Consider the following 21,266-nt stretch of genomic DNA (forward strand, 5'->3'; position numbering starts at 1 on the left):
TGCAAGTTGTGTCTTCGCAGCTGAGTGATTCCGTTCTTCTTTTCATGGGTCACTCCCATCTTTAATTATCTTATCTATAGATTGTAAGAGAAATTGTTATCAACTCATACTGTGTTTAGTTCTGTTAATGTAATATCCTGTTTGTTGTTGTTGTTGTGGTCTTCAGTCCTGAAACTGGTATGATGCAGCTCTCCATGCTACTCTATCCTGTGCAAGCTTCTTCATCTCCCAGTACCTACTGCAACCTACATCCTTCTGAATCTGCTTAGTCTATTCATATCTTGGTATCCCTCTCCAATTTTTACCCTCAACGCTGCCTCCAATACTAAATTGGTGATGCCTTGATGCCTCAGAATATGCCCTACCAACTGATCCCTTCTTCTAGTCAAGTGGTACCACAAATTTCTCTTCTCTGCAGTTCTATTCATCACCTATTCATTAGTTATATGATCTACCCACCTAATTTTCAGCATTCTTCTGAAGCACCACATTTCGAAAGCTTCTGTTCTCTTCTATTAAGTAGCACAAAGAATAATACACACAAAAGAATAATATGTACATACATATAAAGAATAATACATACAAAATTGTACAAAAAATGTACAAAGAATAATAAACACAAAATTTTACAAAAAATGTACAAAGAGTAATACTTGGTCATACAAGACACAGTAGTACAACTTTTTGTACATGCATACTAACAGTATTGTAACTTCTTAGCCTGTTTGTCCTAAGGCCTTACTTTTGTCTTCTCTAACAGGAAACTCTTACACTTGCTACAATAATTCAGTAAAGATTTTACTAGACTCAATAGCTGTCCATCACATACACAAAATTTTCAGAAACTTTAGGGGATGAAAGACAGTGTTTTCAGTTTTGCCTTAATATGAGCATTATCTGAATTATTTGTTAGCCTAAATAGACATTTAACAATTATTTCAAGTAGAAAGTATTTAAATTCCACTTTAAATCTGTTTTTTGTGTGTGTTCTTTTTGTTCACTGAGTATGGAGTGCTGGGCGGTTTCTGATATTATAGTTACACAAGTATGCATTTGTTTGAAAATCTGCAGGGTGAGCCCTAGCATATAAAACACATCTCTCTCTCTCTCTCTCTCTCTCTCTCTATATATATATATATATATATATATATATATATATATATATATATATATATATATATATATATATACTTACCAAGCGGGAAAGCGCCGGCAGACAGGCACATGAACAAAACACACAAACACACACACAGAATTGCTTTCGCAACCGATGGTTGCTTCTTCAGGAAGGAGAGGGAAAGACAAAAGCACATCCTTTCGTCTTTCCCTCTCCTTCCTGAAGAAGCAACCATCGGTTGCGAAAGCTAGTAATTCTGTGTGTGTGTTTGTGTGTTTTGTTCATGTGCCTGTCTGCCGGCGCTTTCCCCCTTGATAAGTCTTGGAATCTTTGTTTTTAATATATTTTTCCCATGTGGAAGTTTCTTTCAAGCTTGTTGAAAAATGGTTTGCATTGTGTCTGTGGATGACTGTATGTTATTATTCACATAGCCCTCTTCTGTAAGAGAAAGATTTGGTTTAGACGGCAAGTGATGGAATCCCCAAAATATTATTCCGTATGTTACAAGAGACTGAAAATAGCCAAAATATACCATCCAGGCACCCTCTGCAGTACAAACATTTGCAATAATTCAAAGAGCAAACCAGACTGAGTTAAGTTTCTGCAAAAGTTTCATTACATGGTCATTAAAATTAAGATTGTCATCTACATGAATCCCTAGCAATTTTGTTGATGTCACTCTGTCTATGGCCTTGTCACCCAACAACAGATCAAGATTTACATTTTGACATATTTTGCCAAACTGGCTATAATTTGTTTTATTTGCATTTAATGTCAACCAGTTTGCTTTGAACCAAGTGTGGACATTCTTTATTACTTGATCAATCATCAACTAGTGTCATTTGTGACTAGTATGGCTTTTGCTGCTCCATCTGAGGTGTGAATGTCATTTATGTATACTTGGAACAGTAAGGGACATAGAATACTGTCTTTCAGCACTCCTATTTCCACTTATTTTGCGTGTAATACTACATTTATTTTGTGGTTGGAGTAATCTGACATCAGTCCTACAATCTGTGTTCTGTATGATTCAAAACATTTTTTCTCTGTTCCATGAATATCCAATGTTTCCAGTTTTCCTTAAGACTGCCATGATTGACAGTGCCAAATGCTTTGGAGAGATCTAAATTTATTCCTACTACGCTTTGTCTTTTCCTAGATTTTTGACTATTTCGTTCACTGTAGCAGATCACTGCTGTTTCTGTAGTTCGGTCTGCCCGGAAGCCGTGCTCATTTCTATTTAGTAGCTTATGGTCATTTAGATATTTGTTGATTCTGTGCTTCATTAATTTTTCTATTATTTTGGAAAATGCCAGAAGGAGGGATATTGGCTGATCATTTTCTACATTATGCTTGTTGCTCGTTTTTGAATAATGGCTTCACTTTTGACACTTTCACCCTTTCCGGAAACACTCCTTCACTAAATGATAAGTTGGCAGTGTATGCCATGGGCTTTGCAATTTGTGCGGCTGTCATTGTTATGATATAAACAGGTACCTCAGCTACTCCTGCTGACATTTTAAGTTTCAAGCTTTTTATTACTTTGAACACTTCATGATCATCTGTTGGATCTATCCTCGTGCTACAAGTAGCTTTTGGAAATTCTGATTTTTCTTGTTTCATAAATTTTGAGCTTAATGAAGTTGTTGAATTTATGAAATAATTGTTGATGTAATTTGGCGAATCTTGTTTTTTAATATTGACTTTTCTGAATTTTTGAGAATGATCTCCTGATCTTCGCATCTCTTTTCTGTTTCAGTCTTCACAATATCCCATATGGCTTTTGATATGTTACCAGGCTGTCTTACTAAGATGTCATTACTCACAAATTTTCCTTGGCAGCTACTTTTTGATATACTCTCTTGTAATTCTTAACATATTCTGTGAATTGTGCATCTGTAAATGTCTTCAATTTTGAATTTAGTCTCTTTAGAGCTCCACAATAAGTTTTGATGCTTGCTGTGATCCAAGAACTTGGCTTTGTTTTGTGATGTTTTGTGATTCTTGACAGCTGAAAAGTGTTATATGCATTATTCATATTTGTTAGGGCCAGCACTTCTGCTCAGTTCCCACTAGTTAGAATATTTGTAAATTATACACAATTTTCAGAGGAAAATTTTGTTTTGTACACCTTAAGTACCTTTTTTCCTTACAGTAGCACTGAAGGAATTTTGAGGACAAGAGCATTATGGTCTGATAGTCCCAAATCAGTATTTGTTACTTCTACTTCTGTGGATTGAACATTTTAAAATATATTATCTATAAGACTGTTTGTATTATATTTTATTCTTGTGGGTTCTTGTATGTGCAGAAACAGATTGAAATTACATACCGGTAATAGATTTAGGAATTCATAAGATTTATGTTGAAATCCCAACAGACAACTATAGTGGCTCTTTCAGTAAAAGAAATGTTAAGCTGTGCTTCTAATTGATTAATGAATATGTCTGTATACTTAGTTCACAACTTCTGGACTGGTACTCCATGATGCACATGCAGGCAGTGTTTGCACCATTCATTGCTACCTCATGTTCTAGTGATTTATTTCTGAGGCATGGAAAATTTAGGCTTAAAATCTGCAGGTGATTAGTATGAGAGCTGGTTACAGTTTTATTTGCATTTGGTGCTGTCATACTTGTTCCCGTGTCCTGGTGAGTTACCAAAAATCCTTGAGAAGGACAGGTTTCCTGCACCTCTTGAGTCATACCTCTACATTGGGCAGTAGTGAGTTGCTTGTTGTTGCTATTGGTGCTGCAGCTAATGTACCTAATACTGGCATTTGTGTTGTTGTTGTTGTTGTTGTTGTTGTTGACAGTGAACAGTGATGCTGTTTCTGACACTTCAGATGTTGGTTCTGTCACTACTGCTGTGGTTTCTTGTGAAGTTGGAGTCTACTTGTTTTTCTTGTTTTTCTCTAAAAAAATATTTAGATGATGGGGAACTATAGTTCTCTTGTTGTTCAAACTGCTGTCAACTGTTCTTTTGGTTAACACTTCATTTTTTATGTGCTTTGCTGGTGCTGATCATGGTTCTAATAATTTTACCTCTTTTTGAAGTACTTCCATTATGGATTCTAGTGATGGCAATGCAATTATCATTTTGGTTTTTAATTTATTCTGGTGGTTTTTTTAGTTCCTTGGTTATCAGGTTTGCCAGATATTCTTTCCCCAATATATTCAGGTGGAGTCCATGCTGTGTGTGCAATCAAATCCAGTACCAGTATTCTTTATATCAACACATTTCATGTTTTTAAAACATCTGCAAATTTTTGCAAACTGATTCTTGGAACTTTTTATTTTCATATTAACACATAACCATCTTACAAGATTGTAGTGAAGTGAAATACTGACCATTACTACATTTTTATGAGTGAGGTTTAAGATCACATGCAGCACTCACTGTTTCATATTTGTAGATGTCATTTGTGCCTCCCAGAAATACAACAAAGTCTTTATTGAGCAGAGTTCTTACCTCTGCAGATGCAATCATTTTTTTAATTTCTCCAGATGGGACTCCCTGTTTCACTATTCTACCACACGAATATGTTTTAGTTGTTCTTTTAGCTTACTAGCAACTCCATGGCTGTCTGAAAGCACAAATAGTTTGCTGTTATTGGAGTTCACAATGTGGGAATCATTTTATATTGTTTTACTAAACACTTCAGCACACTTTTTAGTTGGCACATTTTCATCCACCTCATTCATGCTTGTTTGTATCAATAAATTTTCCTCTCCTGCCTTATTCACAATGCTTTTTTGCTTTTCCCATAGTTTATGTGAACTATATGATGCATTTTCACTATCAGTGGTTGAAGGTAGTTCAAATGTGTTTTTTGTGCACAATGCTTGCATTACTTTCACAGGTTTTCCATTTTTGCAATTTGGTCTTGCTGTAACTGTACTTTACATTTGACCACTTTTCTGTAATGAATGAACTATCTCACACAAGTTTTAGCATGTTCAGCTCAGTATTTTCAAGTAGTATTTTTGAAATACCCATTTTGAAACTACTGATTATGAACTGTACGCTCGTTATGTGTTCATTCAGTTTCGTAATTTTGTCCTTAATATTTTCACATGATTTCATTTTTATGGCAAAATTTAGATATTTCTGGAAGGACACTTGCTTAACATTAATCTAGCAGCCATTTTGTCACTGTCCAGCATGTGTGTGGTAAAAGACCAGGAGCTACAATAATTTTGTTAGTCTCTCTAAAAAAATTCATCGCTAGCTAGCATACTGTTCATGTCTTCATTTTAAGTGTTTGCTACTGTGTGCTGAAAGTGGTAGTTAAATACAAAAAACTTGGACCTTGATGTTTTGGAACTATGATCTAGCTGAGAATGTCTGCTGTCCCATGAGGATTTTTGTGGATGGAGCTACTACCTACAGAAAGTAGTAATGAGACTGTAGAAAAATGGAGGGGCCAGAAATTAAACTGTAAAGTGTAGCTTACCTGTTATCTTTAGAAATTTGTCTTCAGTAGCTGTGTCTCTATCAGTACTGTCTGAAAAGTGGGTCTTGAAAGTACACTTTTGTCAGTGGTATAGTTTATTCTAAAATTGAATTTTAAATACTTTGTTTATGACTTCATCTAATTTAATAGTGCACTGATAAATTGGTACCCATGTACTATACTTAGTAGTTTATGTTCAACAATATTCCTCAAATGCAGTAACCTAGCACTGAAAAAATTGTCTTTCTAAGGAGGTGATCATTTCAGAATGAATAACCACTGCTAAAACTAGGTGCACACAACTGTTGCAAAATTCATAGCTCTGAGGCCCCACAGGAACTGCCTAAACTGCCACAAACTTTGGACCTAAGTCACAGAATGTCGTTAATTGTCACAATTACAATTATAATTTCACAGCTATTAAGGAAACCTAATATTCAGTCCTAAACTGAGCTCACATTTAACTTTTGCTTAAGGTCCTGCCTATCAGAGTTCAGATAACGCTTTTGGAAACAGTAGAATTCAAATCCAATTCTAAACTTCCCAGAGTTCATATTCCACTTTTCAAAAATCCAATACTGTTCCAAGACTTTGCAAGATTCTTATCCCTCAACTAACACTTTCCAAGTACCTATCCTGGCTGAGCCCTCAATTGAGAGCTAACATCCCAAAGATGTTCGGACTCACATGTGGTTCCTCTTATTTGAAATGTCGTGCCTCAAACTCGTGTAGGGGTTGAACCACATGTGTCACATTACATGCCCTAAATTATACACTTGTGATCCTTTGATTAAATTGTCTGGCTGATGACAAGTTTGCAAAATCCAAAGTTAATATAACACATAATAACAGTAATAACAATATCAGGAACTAAGTTAATGACTCATAAATTATGTAGGCCACACAGTTGCTATTTGGCTAGAGTAATGTTTATTCAGAAAGCATACTAATAGCAAAAGTGGTTGTATTTAGAGTTACTGTTACACTCAAAAGCATATCCATTCAACACAGTTTGATCATTCACAATCTCATTGCAAAATACAAGTTATCTACGCGAAAAGTTAGAGTTCACACAAAGTGTGTGGTTGCTGACTGCTCAGAGACTAAGTTCCGCCACACAACACAAAATTTTCTAAGTTGTTTCACTTCCTAGCTGCCTAAATACTGACTGTCTGCTTTTGTGTCTCAATCCAAACTGTACCCTTTGGAGTCTCCAGCCGAACTGTCCGCTTTCGCATCTGCATCAGGACTGTCCTTCTGCCCATCCCCAGCCACATTTCCTATGCACCAAATATCCTCACTTAACTGACTAGGACAGTTCCCTTTCCTGAAGCCATCCATCTGATTGGCTACAGCTTATTCTACATATTTTACATTTTAACATATATAAATAACCAAAGCTTGACCACTTTCATCTTCTAAAGAAAGTAATAATAATACCCATTGTTAAATTCTTTTACATAAAACCAATACAATTTCCTTCTTAACTTTGAATGCCATGGCCAGTAGCCATACTCCAACGTGCTTTCTGATAAAAAAAGTAACTATTATGCACTACACTTTACAACAAGTATTCTATTACCTGATGATTCAATAAGGTGTAATGCTGCCATCATTCAGTGTGTTTTTTGTGTGAAGGAACTGATGATCTGATGCTTAACTGAAAATACTGATAATTTAAATTTACTATATCTTTTAAACAAATGAAGTAACTGGGTTGATATTTACAACATTTATCATTTTAATGATGCACTTCTATATGAAATATTGATTGTTAAGATCAACTAAAGCATTCAGATTTTAGCATTCAGATCTTTGTTACAAAACTTTTGAATTTCACTTTAACAGCAAACCCTAAGCTGTTACAGATGTGATCAGTATTCAAGTTTAATTGTGTTCACCACAAAATTTTATGAAGGATGGTAGATTAAAATTACTGTGGCTTCATTTCTTGCAGTACTACAGAATTAAATAGTTTCCATAAATGTTTCTGTTTATAGCCTATGTTAGGTCCACCATATTTAACACTACTATGTCTCCTCAGCCACAAATGGCTTCTACTGGGTTTCCCTATGACATATGTTCTCATCTGTCCCACTTGCACACTACAGCACTTAGGCCTCAATAGACAATAGATGTCTATGGATTTCCTCCATCTCATGAAGAATCTGCGCCCTTTTTGCCACATGGTCCTCAATGAAAGGGTTCATTTCACAATTCCTGTAGGCTGACTCTTTCAGCCATATATTTAAATGAGAACACAATGCTTGTTAACTTGCAGGTCCAACACATGTGGGTGCATCAACCATGATATTTATGAAAGCATTCTGAAAAGTAATGCCTCCAAATTTACATGCAAGCTCTTACAGATTTTTAGATTAGATAAACTTTGTTAAATTCTATTTCTTTTTGATTCATCTCGAACTGTTTCTTTCTCAACATAGTCATCCTAGTGGTAAACACATTTCTCCCAATAAGAGATCAATCTGTTGATACCATCACTGTAGAATGACCTCTGCTTGCACTGCTTCATCACTATCAAAGTGAAGTCCCCAAAGGTGTTCTTTAAATTTTGGAAACAGACGAAAATCAAATCAGGCCATTTCGAGACTGTATGGATGATTGATGACAGTAAATGAAAGGCATCACATTGTTGCAGATGTCACGGTGCTTGTGTGTAGTCATGCATTGTCATGCTGAAGGAGTAGGTGCTCCATTGTGTGGATGAGCTCTTCAAATTTGTGCTTTCAGTTTCCTTGATTAAAGCATGCTGTTCATCATGCACCAACATATTTACATTCCACACCACTATGTCACGCAATAAATTTGGAGTCTTCCAGCAGCAGAATGTTGCACCTTGTGTCAGCAAAGCAGGAAAGTTGATATAATTGATTGATAAAAGACTCCCAGCCTAAACAGGCCTCAGAAGACCTAAGGGTATCTAGACTGAGTAGTATGTGTGACATGTAATAGCTCACCTGATATTGAGAGCAGAATAAAAAATTGGGTGCCATTACTTTTCAGTACACTCTCATAAAATGAAATAATTATTAAGCATTAGTTGTGTAGCATAAAGTCTATCTTCATGTAACACAGTAAATTCAAAAGTCCATTCACTAAAATATCAGTAAAAGTGTTCTGAATTCTCTATAAGGAAAGTTTATGTTCAATGTTACTGTTTTCCCTAGAATACACATGTTAACCTGCCTGCTGTTTTCTTAAGCCTTTCAACTATCACATCCTGTGATACTTTTTCCATCTTAATGTCAAACACAAACAAAACTCTACCATTACATTTCCCCGGCAGACTCTTAACTGATCCAACAGCCATACCTAGTTTGTGTAATTATATCCACACAGTTCAATTACTTTTTCCTGTAATGTTGTACAAAGTTCTGAACAGCTATTTTTTCAACACTGTGAAATATTTCAAGTGTATCTACATCATTTACTGCATCAACATTAAATTATTTTCAGCTAACTTTAAACATCAACTCATTTTTCCTTTCACAGATATAAATTGTCTTTCGAAGCAGGAAAACCATTCATCCCTACATCATCATCTACTGCATTTACAACATCACAAAAGTTAACTACATTCTCCTCTGTACTAATTACATCTGGATCTGGTGTACTGACAGCTATTGTGTATTGTGCAGAGAAATGCTGCAACTATAATAACTGCTGCACAAGTTAGTTTTACTTTAAGTCCCAATTTTAAACAGTTCAGCATTCTGCAGAATATCAAACACTGACAGAGGTGATAAAATTGTCAGGTGGAAAAAAATTCAAAAATGATTTGGTATTCATCCTGAAATTTTCTGAATAGAAATCTAGGAAGAAACCACCTTTTTTTTTGTTCTGTTTATCTTTGAGTTCATCATGTTCCATCAACAGTTCTCTGCAGATGTCATATGACACCTCATAAATTCTGTCAATGAAACTTCACTCCATTTTTATAACAGAGTGTGGCTATTCTTCTGATTGAACATGCCAAGCTCCCATACCAGGTAACCAACGAGCCACCACCATACAATCACAAATTGACTCATGGTACATATGTGTACTATTACTTTTGTTCACCAGTGTGTGTGCAGTTAGTGTAACAGTCTAAGTACTTGTTTTGTAGTTAAAAATTAATTGCAGATTGTGTAGTTACTGCTATTTGAACCTAGAGAACATCTTGAAAGAGGCATTAGATCATTATTAGCTGTTGTCAAACTCCGTGCATATTATTTAAATGTTCACTTGAAATATTTTGCATTTCCCTTCCTCACACTGATATTAAGTGTCTATAAAGCATATTATGCCAATCACATTAATTATGAGTTATCTCCAAAAATTATTATGAGATCAGTTACTATCTGTACTCATTACTTACATAGCCAATAATTTCTTACCCTAGCCTTACATATCAAATAACATATTTTGAGTTTCAGCAGTGTGGCATTGGCATGTTAACATACTCATTTAAATTTTTTGTTTTAATAACAGCTTCTTTATTGTGTACTTCTTTCCAACTCAAATTTCTACAAAACAAAAGCAATGTTTCATAATGCCATGTGTCAGGAACCGTATGGTTGTTGCTTAACTTTACTTGATCCACAAAATTTCGCCAAGCAAAGTTGATGCAATGTTATGGCAATATAAACTGAGATTTACATTGTTACAACACAGATTTATGAGTTCAGCTTGATCTGATGTCATTTTCTCTGGTAGTCTAAGGTCAACTGTTTTATATGAGAGATAATGAAGTTCAAAAAAATGTAAACTCCAGACTGGAATATCAACACTGTAGGCAAAAATAGACTGCTACTTATCATTAAGAGGACACATTAAGTTGCAGACAGACATAATTAAAAGACTCTTACACCTAAGCTTTCAGCTACAACATCAGAAGAAGAAAGAGAAACACACAAGCAAGCACACCTCACACACACAACCACCATCTTTCACAGCTCAGACCAGAATGTTATTGAAGTTCATTCTCTCAAAGAAGACTACTATGTCTCTGTGTTTAATTCAGTAGAATGTTTAGTTCTTGCATACAAAGACATTGGTTTTGATTATGAGATGAACAATTTTTCAGAAGTAAATTTGAGAATAACACAGTCACTCAAGAAAGAGTGCTTTACAGATAGTGAACAATTAAATGTTTTTGAAGTATTAGTGTCAGTGGTATTGAGAAACAACTGAAATCATTAAAACTGAACAAAATTCCTGGCCCTGATGGAATCACTGTCACGTTCTACACTGAATTTGCACCTGAGTTAGCTCCTCTTCTAACTATAATCTGTCATTGACCCCTCAAACCAAAAACTGTGCCCACTTCTTAGAAAAAGGCACAGATCACAGCTGTCTAGAAGAAGGCTAGTAGAAGTAATCCACAAAACTACTGACCAATGACACTGACACCAATTTGTTGTAGAATCTTAGAACATATTCTGAGCTCAAACATAATGGGGTATATTGAACAGAATGACTTCATCAATGGCAACCAGCATGGATTTTGAAACCATCTATCTACTCACACCTTTCTCAAATGACATACAGAATGCTTTGGATCAAAGCAACCAGGCAGATGCTGTATTTCTTGATTTCCAAAAAATTGTTTGACTCAACACCACACCAACAATTATTATTGAAAGTACAGTCATATGGGGTATCAAGTGAAATTTGTAAATGGAATGGGGACTTTTTGTAGGGAAGACACAACATGTTATCTTCAATGGAGAATCATCGTCAGCAGTAGAAGTAACTTCAGGCATTCCTGAGGGAAGTGTATTGGAACCTTTGCTATTCATGTTGCATATTGGTGTCCTTTCAGACCATATTAACATTAAAATCAGGCTTTTTGAAGATTATACAGTTATCTATAATGAAGTAATATCTGATGGAAGCTGCACAAATATTCAGTCAGATCTTGAAAAGATTTCAACATTGTGCAAATATTGGGAAATTGTTGTACATTTTTAGAAATGAAAAGTTTTGTGCTTCATAAAGTGAAAAAATGTAGTATCCTATGACTATAATATCAATGAGTCAGTGTTGGAATCAGCTAACTCATACAAATCCCTGTGTGTAACAGTTTGTAAGGATATGAAAAGGGATGACCACATAGGGAATTATATATTAATAAAGGAGACAACTCACTGAAAGGCAAAAGTGCTGCGTGTCATCCTCAGAGGAGGACACGGGTAGGAGGGGCATAGGATCAGCACTCCACTCTCCCAGTCGTAATGATGGTGTTCTTGACCGAAGTTGCTACTATTAGGTCTAGTAGCTCCTCAATTGACATCACAAGGCTGAGTGCACCCCAAAAAATGTCAACAGCACACGGCGGCCTGGATGGTCACCCATCCAAGTGCCGACCATGCCTGACAGTGCTTAACTTTGATGATCTCATGGGAACCGGTGTATCGGGTGCGGCAAGGCCATTGCCATTAATGTTCCTTATGATCTAGGCAATCAAGTTGGTAATGTCACAGGACAACTTTTCCTGTTCAGTTCTACGTGAATTAAGAATGTGAGATTATATTTCGCATTTTCAGTAGTGAAGCCTTTACAGAAACTACATTCAGCTATTGTCAAAAGAACAGTCTCAGAAAAATGGCTCAACGGTCTGTTCTAAGCTACTTTCTCAGCAGTTTTTGAAAGCACAGGAAGAAGTGACAGTGGTCTATAAACAGAGGTCATTTGTTTATCCTCAATTTTTTTATAATGGTGTCACTACTGCAACATATCAGTAATGGGCAAGAAAAATATTGCTCTGGGATATTTGAAAGGGTTAATTAGCATTTAGTTATTTTATAATAATAACCAAAAACAAACATCCAACATTTCCAGAAGCTTAAGGTTTCATGTAAATTTAGAATCAAAGTTGTTTTTTTTTTTTTTTTTTTTTTTTTTTTTTTTTTTTTTTTGTTTTTTTGGGCAGTTCTTCTTTGAAAGGCTATAATGAAATGTCAATTGTTGACCAGATCATCAATCAAATTTAAATATCTTGTACTGTTTCTTTTCAGGTGAAAAATGAAGAATCACGTGTCCATGATGATATACACAAATTAGAATATGTGCAGTTATCTGACACAGAAGATAGTGTGATTCAAGCATGGAAAGCAGCCTGTAAGAACCATGATGAAAAAAATTTACAGCTCCTTGAGGAAGTGTACAACACAAAAGTGAGAGAAAGGTCAGCATTAAGTGCTTTCCATAATTTACGTTCATAACATTACAGTAAATGAATCACTTTTCATGAATGTCACAGAGAGATGTATATGACATATGAAAGCATCAATTAGTTGAATAGCAAGAAAATCTAGCAATATTATTGTGCCTGTTCATAGGAGATAATGTGTATTATAATTAAGAAATATGTTGCAATAATGTTTTTCATCAAAGATTTATGAAATGATAATTGTATTTAAGTAATTAGTTGTTGGTCACTTCAGTGGTCCCAAAACTACTAACTGTATGCAATAAAGCTGATGAATTATTATGACTTATCACAATTAAGTTATTTAGTGGTTATGGACTTAATTAATCTCCACTTTTGTGCCAGTAAAAAATTATCTGATAAATAATCTCCATGAGCAAGCTCTTCAGATCAAATAAACTGCCCTTACAAATCACGTGAGCATTCTGTTTCATAAATAATTTTAATTCCCTTTTCTAAATAAAGTTACCAAATCTTTTATAGATAATATTCATTTTCTCTGCTAAGTACATTTTGGTACTTTAAATATTTAAGCTTATAAGCTACAGTTAAACTGTTTGAGGAGGTTATTAACAAAACTTAGTCATATCACAAATTACCTCGTAACCAAGAAGGAGGTTTCTGTGTTGTATGTTTCTGTGTTGTGTATCAATGAGGACTGGCTTCAGGACACTCAGATTTGTGCAGCAAATGCACCAGACTTTGACTTAATAAGTTCCTTTTGCAGGGAAACATAAATGTGGAGGTGTATGCATCTATGTTATAAGTAATGTTAAATCTAAAGAGGTAAAACTGGGCAAGGTGAAGTGTGCAGAAAAAGATTTTGAATGTTTTATTTGTAAACTTGCAGAGTGTCAACTATCATTGTTTGCATCTATAGGTCTCCATCAGGCGACTTTACCCATTTCTTATATTATACAGATGATCTTTTAAATGAATTGAGAGGCAGGTCAAATTGCACAGTTGTCCTTGGTGACTTTAACATTAGTTTTAACAAAAGTAATAAGAACAAGGTGCAATTATTGAATCTGTTTAATACATACAACATGCAACCTACTGTGCAGTGCATGAAATTACCATGTATGGGGCTGGGTCTGAAACAACACTTCATCAGATTCAACAATAAACAAAGCTCTGAGTACAATATTAAAGTAACAGATACAGACTTTTCTGACCAAATGGCTTTAAAAATGATGATAAGGAATGAGAACAATAAGAAATGCATGGTCCTGACAAATTTATACAAAGAAGACTTATTAATGCAAACAACATACGGGTATTTAATAGTATGCTAAAAAGGGTGCAGTGGGGCACAGAACAAACTGATGATGTAGACAAAAATTATGACAGTTTTCTCACTGATTATAAATATTGCTATGATGTAGCATTCCTGCTAAAAAGAATTAAAGCCAGTGAGAGGACAAACACATGGTAACACAAGGGATTAAAAAACCAGCAATCACCCTTAGAAAACTAAAAAAACATGCTAAAATAAATACAACAATAAATCCATACTATAGGAAATATAGAAGTGTCTACAGGAAAATTTTACAGGGAACAAAAAGGCTAACCAATGATTCACACATTAACAAGGGAAGCAATAAATCAAAATTGATTTGAAAGATTATAAACAACAGCATAGGAAAATCTAAAACCAAGACCCATAATTTCAAAATTAAAAGTGAGGGTAAAGTGATAAAAGATGCTCAACAGATAGTCAATATATTCAGGAACACTATGTGAACATAGCACCAAACCTAATTAAAAGTCTGTGCAATTCAAACAACAAAAACATAAAAGCACCAACTTGTGAAAATACAGTGTTTCTGTGCCCAGTAACAGAATGTGAAGTCAAAAATGCTATTAATAAACTAAAAAATAAAATGTCTTATGGTAATGACAGGATTCCAGACAAGGTAATCAAACATACTTCTACCAATATAGATACTCACCTAACTAACATTACTAATACCTCTTTCAGGACAGAGGTGTTCCCATCAAAACTGAAACACTCCGTAATAAAGCCACTTCACAAGAAGGATAGTGCAGCTGACATAAATAATTATAGGTCAGTACAGTTATAGTCAGGTTTCCCTAAAGTAATTGAAAGAGTATTGGAGTAATGTATGAAAGACTAGCTGACTTCCTGAATAAAAATAACATACAGCTTAATGCTCAAAATGGGTTTACAATGAACAGATCCACAGAAATGGCAGTGTTTCAATTAATGAAAATGGTCCTAAATTCCTTGGACAAGAACGAATTAAGCTGTGGGATATTCTTAGATTTATTTAAAGCATTTGATCTATCAGCCATGACTTATTGCTTATGAAACTAGAATTTTATGGGGTCAGGGACTTGCCTTTAAATGGTTCACGTCTTATCTCTCTGCTAGACAACAGAAAGTACAAATATGTGATGAAGGTGAAAAGTACCTTTATATATATATATAAAACCCTAGCTATGGAGTGCCCCAGACTTCTGTGTTAGGCCTTCTGTTATTCTTGGTGTATATAAAAACGATTTTCCAAACCATCTGACAGTTGCAGAAATGGTGATGTTTGCTGATGACATGAAAGGATACGCCAAGGATAATCTACAGCAGAGTGTCTCTAGGACAATAAATGAGACAGGAAAATGGTTCAGCAATAATGCTTTGATCTTAATAAGGATAAAACAGTATTGATTAGTATCAGTAATATTAAAAGTAAAGGTAGAAGAAGAGTAAAAGGTGAGTTAGGAAACTACATTATTGCACAAGCTCCATACACAAAATTTCTAGTTATATGGGTGGATGAGTACTTGAGATTGGAAAAGCATCTGGAAGTTGCAAGTAAAAATCTAAGTAAATGCTGCTATGTGCAAAGAATGCTTGGGAATGTTGCAACACTGAATCATTGCTGTTTGCCTATTGTGCTTATACGAACAGTTCGTTTAGGTATGTCGTGATCTTCAGGGGAAATACAGGTATGGCAAAACAAGATTTCAAACTTCAAAAAAGGGCTATTAGAATAATGAAAGGGGTTCCCTGTAGAGTGCTACGCAGGGAAATATTTAAAGAATTTAAAATAATGACACTTCATAGCTTATACAGTGATGAATATGCCTGCTTTCTGAAAACTCACCAGGAATTTTTAACATTAAATAATCAGGTTCATAACCATGAAACAAGGAACAGAGATGGTTTTTACAGAGGCACTCACAAAGGAGTGCTCTACCAAAAAAGTGTAAACTACCAGACCAAAATACTTTTTAGTGCATTGCCTTCTACAATGAAGAAAATTAAAGCATTTCATAAATTCAAGGTACATCTTAAACACTTTTTACTAACACATAGTTTTTATAACATTGAAGAATAGCTGAATATGTAAAAGTAATAATAATTAAATATACTGATAAGAAATATTTATATTTATTATCTGAGTTTTTGTAACAAATTAAATATAAGAAATTATATTGACTACATCCATACAATGTATATTGTTAGTGGATGAATAAAGAGATTGAACTGAACTGAATTAGTATTGGGGTTCTTCAAGGAATTTTTCTGGGCCGAGTAATATGTCTGACGTATATCAATCATTTTCTCCCGAGTCTAAAAAAGGGGAAACATTACTGCTTGCTAATGGCAGTAACATTCTAATGAGTGGTAACTCACCATGTGTACTAAGGGACAAAGCTGAAGAAATACACTTGTGAGCAGGTGGAATAAAATTACAACTTGATAAAGTAAATTATGTAACTGGAACTTTCCTCTTAAATATTGGAAATTGCCCACAGTTAGTTCAAATGGTGCTGGTTGAAAAGAACTGGGCTCTATATTGGATTACATCTATAAAAGTCTTTTGTTGGCCTACCATCAGAGTGAACAATAGAATACTAAAAATCTACTCTATGAATGTTTCACAAAAAGTCAGATTAACAAATCTCTTAGGTATTACTTTTAACTGATGCAAAATTTTATTGTTCAAATGCTCAAGTCAGCTGGCTCAGAATCATAATGAATTTAAATCAGTGTGAGGGATTTCAGCATCATATTCATTAAGAATGACTTACACCTTTCATGAGAAGTAATGTTTGTACTTGTACAGGTATGATGAGTGTCATTATCCACACACAATATCAGTACTGGAAATTCCACTGCTAATCTTGAAGCTTTAATCTTATACGGAAGTGGCAGTAGAAGATTCATCACAACTGCAAGCTGGAGATACAGTAATAATGTTAGAGCTAAATCATAAAACAGGTCTATAGGCAATTCTTCCAAATCAATGAAGAGGTACAGGAGTTGGTGAAAGTCTGATGGTTCAGTCTATAGACATATTCAATAGCTTCAGAGCTTTAGAGTTTGAGGACCAAAGGTCACATCCATTCCATCAACTTCAGAAACAGTCTAATGGTGTATGACATAAGACTAGACATGACAGTGTTAAGTAGACCAAGAAGGTTGTATTGCTGGATAGTAACCATAGGCTTGTTGTTGTTGTTGTTGTTGTCCTCAGTCCCGAGACTGGTTTGATGCAGCTCTCCATGCTACTCTATCCTGTGCAACCTTCTTCATCTCCCAGTACCTACTGCAACCTTCATCCTTCTGAATCTGCTTAGTGTACTCATCTCTCGGTCTCCCTCTATGATTTTTACCCTCCACGCTGCCCTCCAACGCTAAATTTGTGATCCCTTGATGCCTCAAAACATGTCCTACCAACCGATCCCTTCTTCTAGTCAAGTTGTGCCACAAACTTCTCTTCTCCCCAATCCTATTCAATACCTCCTCATTAGTTACGTGATCTATCCACCTTATCTTCAGTATTCTTCTGTAGCACCACATTTTGAAAGCTTCTATTCTCTTCTTGTCCAACTAGTTATAGTCCATGTTTCACTTCCATACATGGCTACACTCCAAACAAATACTTTCAGATGTTAACAAATTTCTCTTCTTCAGAAACGCTTTCCTTCCCATTGCCAGTCTACATTTTATATCCTCTCTACTTCGACCATCATCAGTTATTTTACTTCCTAAATAGCAAAACTCCTTTACTACTTTAAGTGTCTCATTTCCTAATCGAATTTCCTCAGCATCACCCGATTTAATTTGACTACATTCCATTATCCTCGTTTTGCTTTTGTTGATATTCATCTTATATCCTCCTTTCAAGACACTGTCCATTCCGTTCAACTGCTCTTCCAAGTCCTTTGCCGTCTCTGACAGAATTACAATGTCATCAGCGAACCTCAAAGTTTTTACTTCTTCTCCATGAACCATAGGCTAGGGATGTCAAATTTGATATGTAACTGTCTGGATCGATCAATATGTAATATGGATAAAGAATTATTATTACACATTTATCATATTAAAGGAAAAAGGATTCAGCATTTGTACTGAATAAGAATTAACAACAGAGTGTATACAGTTAATAAGGAAACAACTGTTAAATACAATAAGCAATAAACAGTGAAAACAAAGATCAAATCATATGACATAATAAATTACTGTAAATTTAATAGAGGGAAACATTCCACGTGAGAAAAATATATCTAAAACCAAAGATGATGTAACTTACCAAATGAAAGCGTTGGTATGTTGATAGAGACACTAACAAACACAAACCCACACACAAAATTCAAGCTTTTGCAACCCATGCTTGCTTCATAAGGAAAGTGGGAAGGAGAGAGAAAGACGAGAGGATGTGGGTTTTAAGGGAGAGGGTAAGGAGTCATTCCAATCCCAGGAGTGGAAAGACTTACCTTAGGGGAAAAAAGGGACAGCTGTAAGATCAGCTGTAAGTGAGGACACCTATAAAGTGTTTGCTTAATGTCCAGCTGTCAACTGATCATGACTTTAACTGGTGTGGTATCAGTCCCAATTAAACTAATTGATTCTCAAACACTGAAAGCATGTACAAGTAATGGCTATTGAATTACATTAAATAAAAAAACTGTATAAGTGATCTATACACCATTAACTTTCACATTTGAAATATATGTAGTCCAAAGCTTTTCTTGACTGTTTCTAAATGTCAAAAGTTGTCCCAGTTTTTAAAATGGATAATAAAAATCTATGGTAAAATTATCACTCAGGTGTAGTTTCGGTCTTCCTCTTTTTCTTGGTCACAGACATACATCCAATTAAGTAGGTAAAATCAGAAAATGGAAAAATCTGTGACAGAATAATAAGATGTGCTGATCTGCTGCTCATTAAATACTCTGAGAAACATAATCTTCAGTGTCACTGTCAGTTCAGATTCTATCAGGACACAAATTATGCTACAGTTGCTTCAGAAATTATTGACCAAACATTAGCAGCCTTCAGAATAAAAGAATGCTGTCACTTACGTTATGCAGCTAATTAGAGTGTTTAATTTCATTATTTTTGATAACCTGATAGCAAAGCTATAATTTTATGATGTGTAATCATGCCTCTTATCTTAGTAAACATAAACACCAAATCTTAGCAGAAACATGTACTGACATTCCAAAGGTCTCTGTCTGTAGACCCTTCATCCCATTGTTGTTAGTGATGACTTCATTTATTATGTAGATCATACTATAGAGGGGAGTACTACATGGGGAGAAGGATAGAAGACCTACAAATTAAAGGACCAAGGAAAAGAAGAAAACCAAAACTGAGATGGAGGGATGGTCTGTGTATGTGCAGATGGATAGGTGTGTGTGTGTGTGTGCGAGTGTACACCTGTCCTTTTTTTCCCCTAAGGGAAGTCTTTCCGCTCCCGGGATTGGAATGACTCCTTACCCTCTCCCTTAAAACCCACATCCTTTCATTTTTCCCTCTCCTTCCCTCTTTCCTGACGAAGCAACTGCCAGTTGCGAAAGCTCGTAATTCTGTGTGTGTGTTTGTGTGTTTTGTTCATGTGCCTGTCTGCCGGCGCTTTCCCGCTTGGTAAGTCTTGGAATATATGCGAATCATTCCACGTGGGCAAAATATATCTAAAAACATAAAAACAAAGGTGATGTGACTTACCAAACAAAAGTGCTGGCAGGTCGATAGATGCACAAACAAACACAAACATACACACAAAATTCAAGCTTTTTCAATGAACGGTTGCTTCTTCAGGAAAGAGGATAGGAGAGGGAAAGATGAAAGGATGTGGGTTTTAAGGGAGAGGGTAGGAGTCATTCCAATCCTGGGAGAGGAAAGACTAACCTTAAGGGGAATAAAAGACAGGTATACACTCGCACACACACAGACACAAGCAGACATTTGTAAGGGCAAAGGGTTTGGGCAGATATGTCAGTCAAGGCGGAAGTACAGAGACAAAGATGTTGAAAGACAGACGGTGTAACACTGTGCCAAGATGTGCTGGCCGTGCACCAAGGGATGTTTAGACGCAGGGTGATCCTCATTACTAACAAACACTGCCTGCCTGTGTCCATTCATGCAAATGGACAGTTTGTTGCTGATCATTCCCACATAGAAAGATTCACAGTGTAGGCAGGTCAGTTGGTAAATCACGTGGGTGCTTTCACACACGGCTCTGCCTTTGATCGTGTACATCTTCCGGGTTACAGGACTGGAGTAGGTGGTGTTGGGGGGTGCATGGGACAGGTTTTACACCGGGGATGGTTACAAGGGTAGGAGCCAGAGGGTAGGGAAGGTGGTTTGGGGATTTCATAGGGATGAACCAAGAGGTTACAAAGGTTAGGTGGACGACAGAAAGAAACTCTTGGTGGAGTGGGGAGGATTTCATGAAGGATGGATCTCATTTCAGGGCAGGATTTGAGGAAGTCGTATCCCTGCTGGAGAGCCACATTCAGAGTCTGATCCAGTCTCGGAAAGTATCCTGTCACAAGTGGGGCACTTTTGTGGTTCTTCTGTGGGAGGTTCTCGGTTTGAGGGGATGAGGAAGTGGTTCTGGTTATTTGTTTCTGTACCAGGTCGGGAGTGTAGTTGCGGGATGCAAAAGCTGTTTTCAGGTTGTTGGTGTAATGGTTCAGGGATTCCGGACTGGAGCAGATTCGCTTGCCATGAAGACCTAGGCTGTAGGGAAAGGACCGTTTGATGTGGAATGGGTGGCAGCTGTCATAATGGAGGTACTGTTGCTTGTTGGTGGATGTGATGTGGACGGACGAGTGAAGCTGGCCATTGGACACATGGAGGTCAACGTCAAGGAAAGTGGCATGGGATTTGGAGTAGGTACAGGTGAATCTGATGGAACCAAAGGAGTTGAGGTTGGAGAGAAAATTCTGAATTCTTCTTCACTGTGAGTCCAAATCATGAAGATGTCATCAATAAATCTATACCAAACTTTGGGTTGACAGGCCTGGGTAACCAAGAAGGCTTCCTCTAAGCGACCCATGAATAGGTTGGCGTACGAGGGGGCCATCCTGGCACCCATGGCTGTTCCCTTTAATTGTTGGTATGTCTGGCCTTCAAAAGTGAAGAAGTTGTGGGTCAGGGTGAAGCTGGCTCAAGTAATGAGGAAAGAGGTTTTGGGTAGGGTGGCAGGGGATCGGCATGA

At 36.1% G+C, this 21,266-nt stretch overlaps 1 protein-coding gene across 2 annotated transcripts in view; it reads left to right on the forward strand.

The window, feature by feature from the left end:
• The window catches only part of LOC126344411 (uncharacterized), a 244,382-nt gene that overhangs the window by 157,070 nt on the left and 66,046 nt on the right, over positions 1-21,266 (forward strand). For both annotated transcript variants that reach the window (XM_050002018.1, XM_050002017.1), the window contains one exon: positions 12,596-12,765. In XM_050002018.1, the coding sequence (XP_049857975.1) occupies positions 12,596-12,765 (170 nt within the window). The remainder of the gene's footprint in view (positions 1-12,595; positions 12,766-21,266) is intronic.

The sequence above is a fragment of the Schistocerca gregaria genome, chromosome 1 (genome assembly GCF_023897955.1).
Source record: "Schistocerca gregaria isolate iqSchGreg1 chromosome 1, iqSchGreg1.2, whole genome shotgun sequence".
Taxonomy (NCBI): Eukaryota; Metazoa; Arthropoda; class Insecta; order Orthoptera; family Acrididae; genus Schistocerca; species Schistocerca gregaria.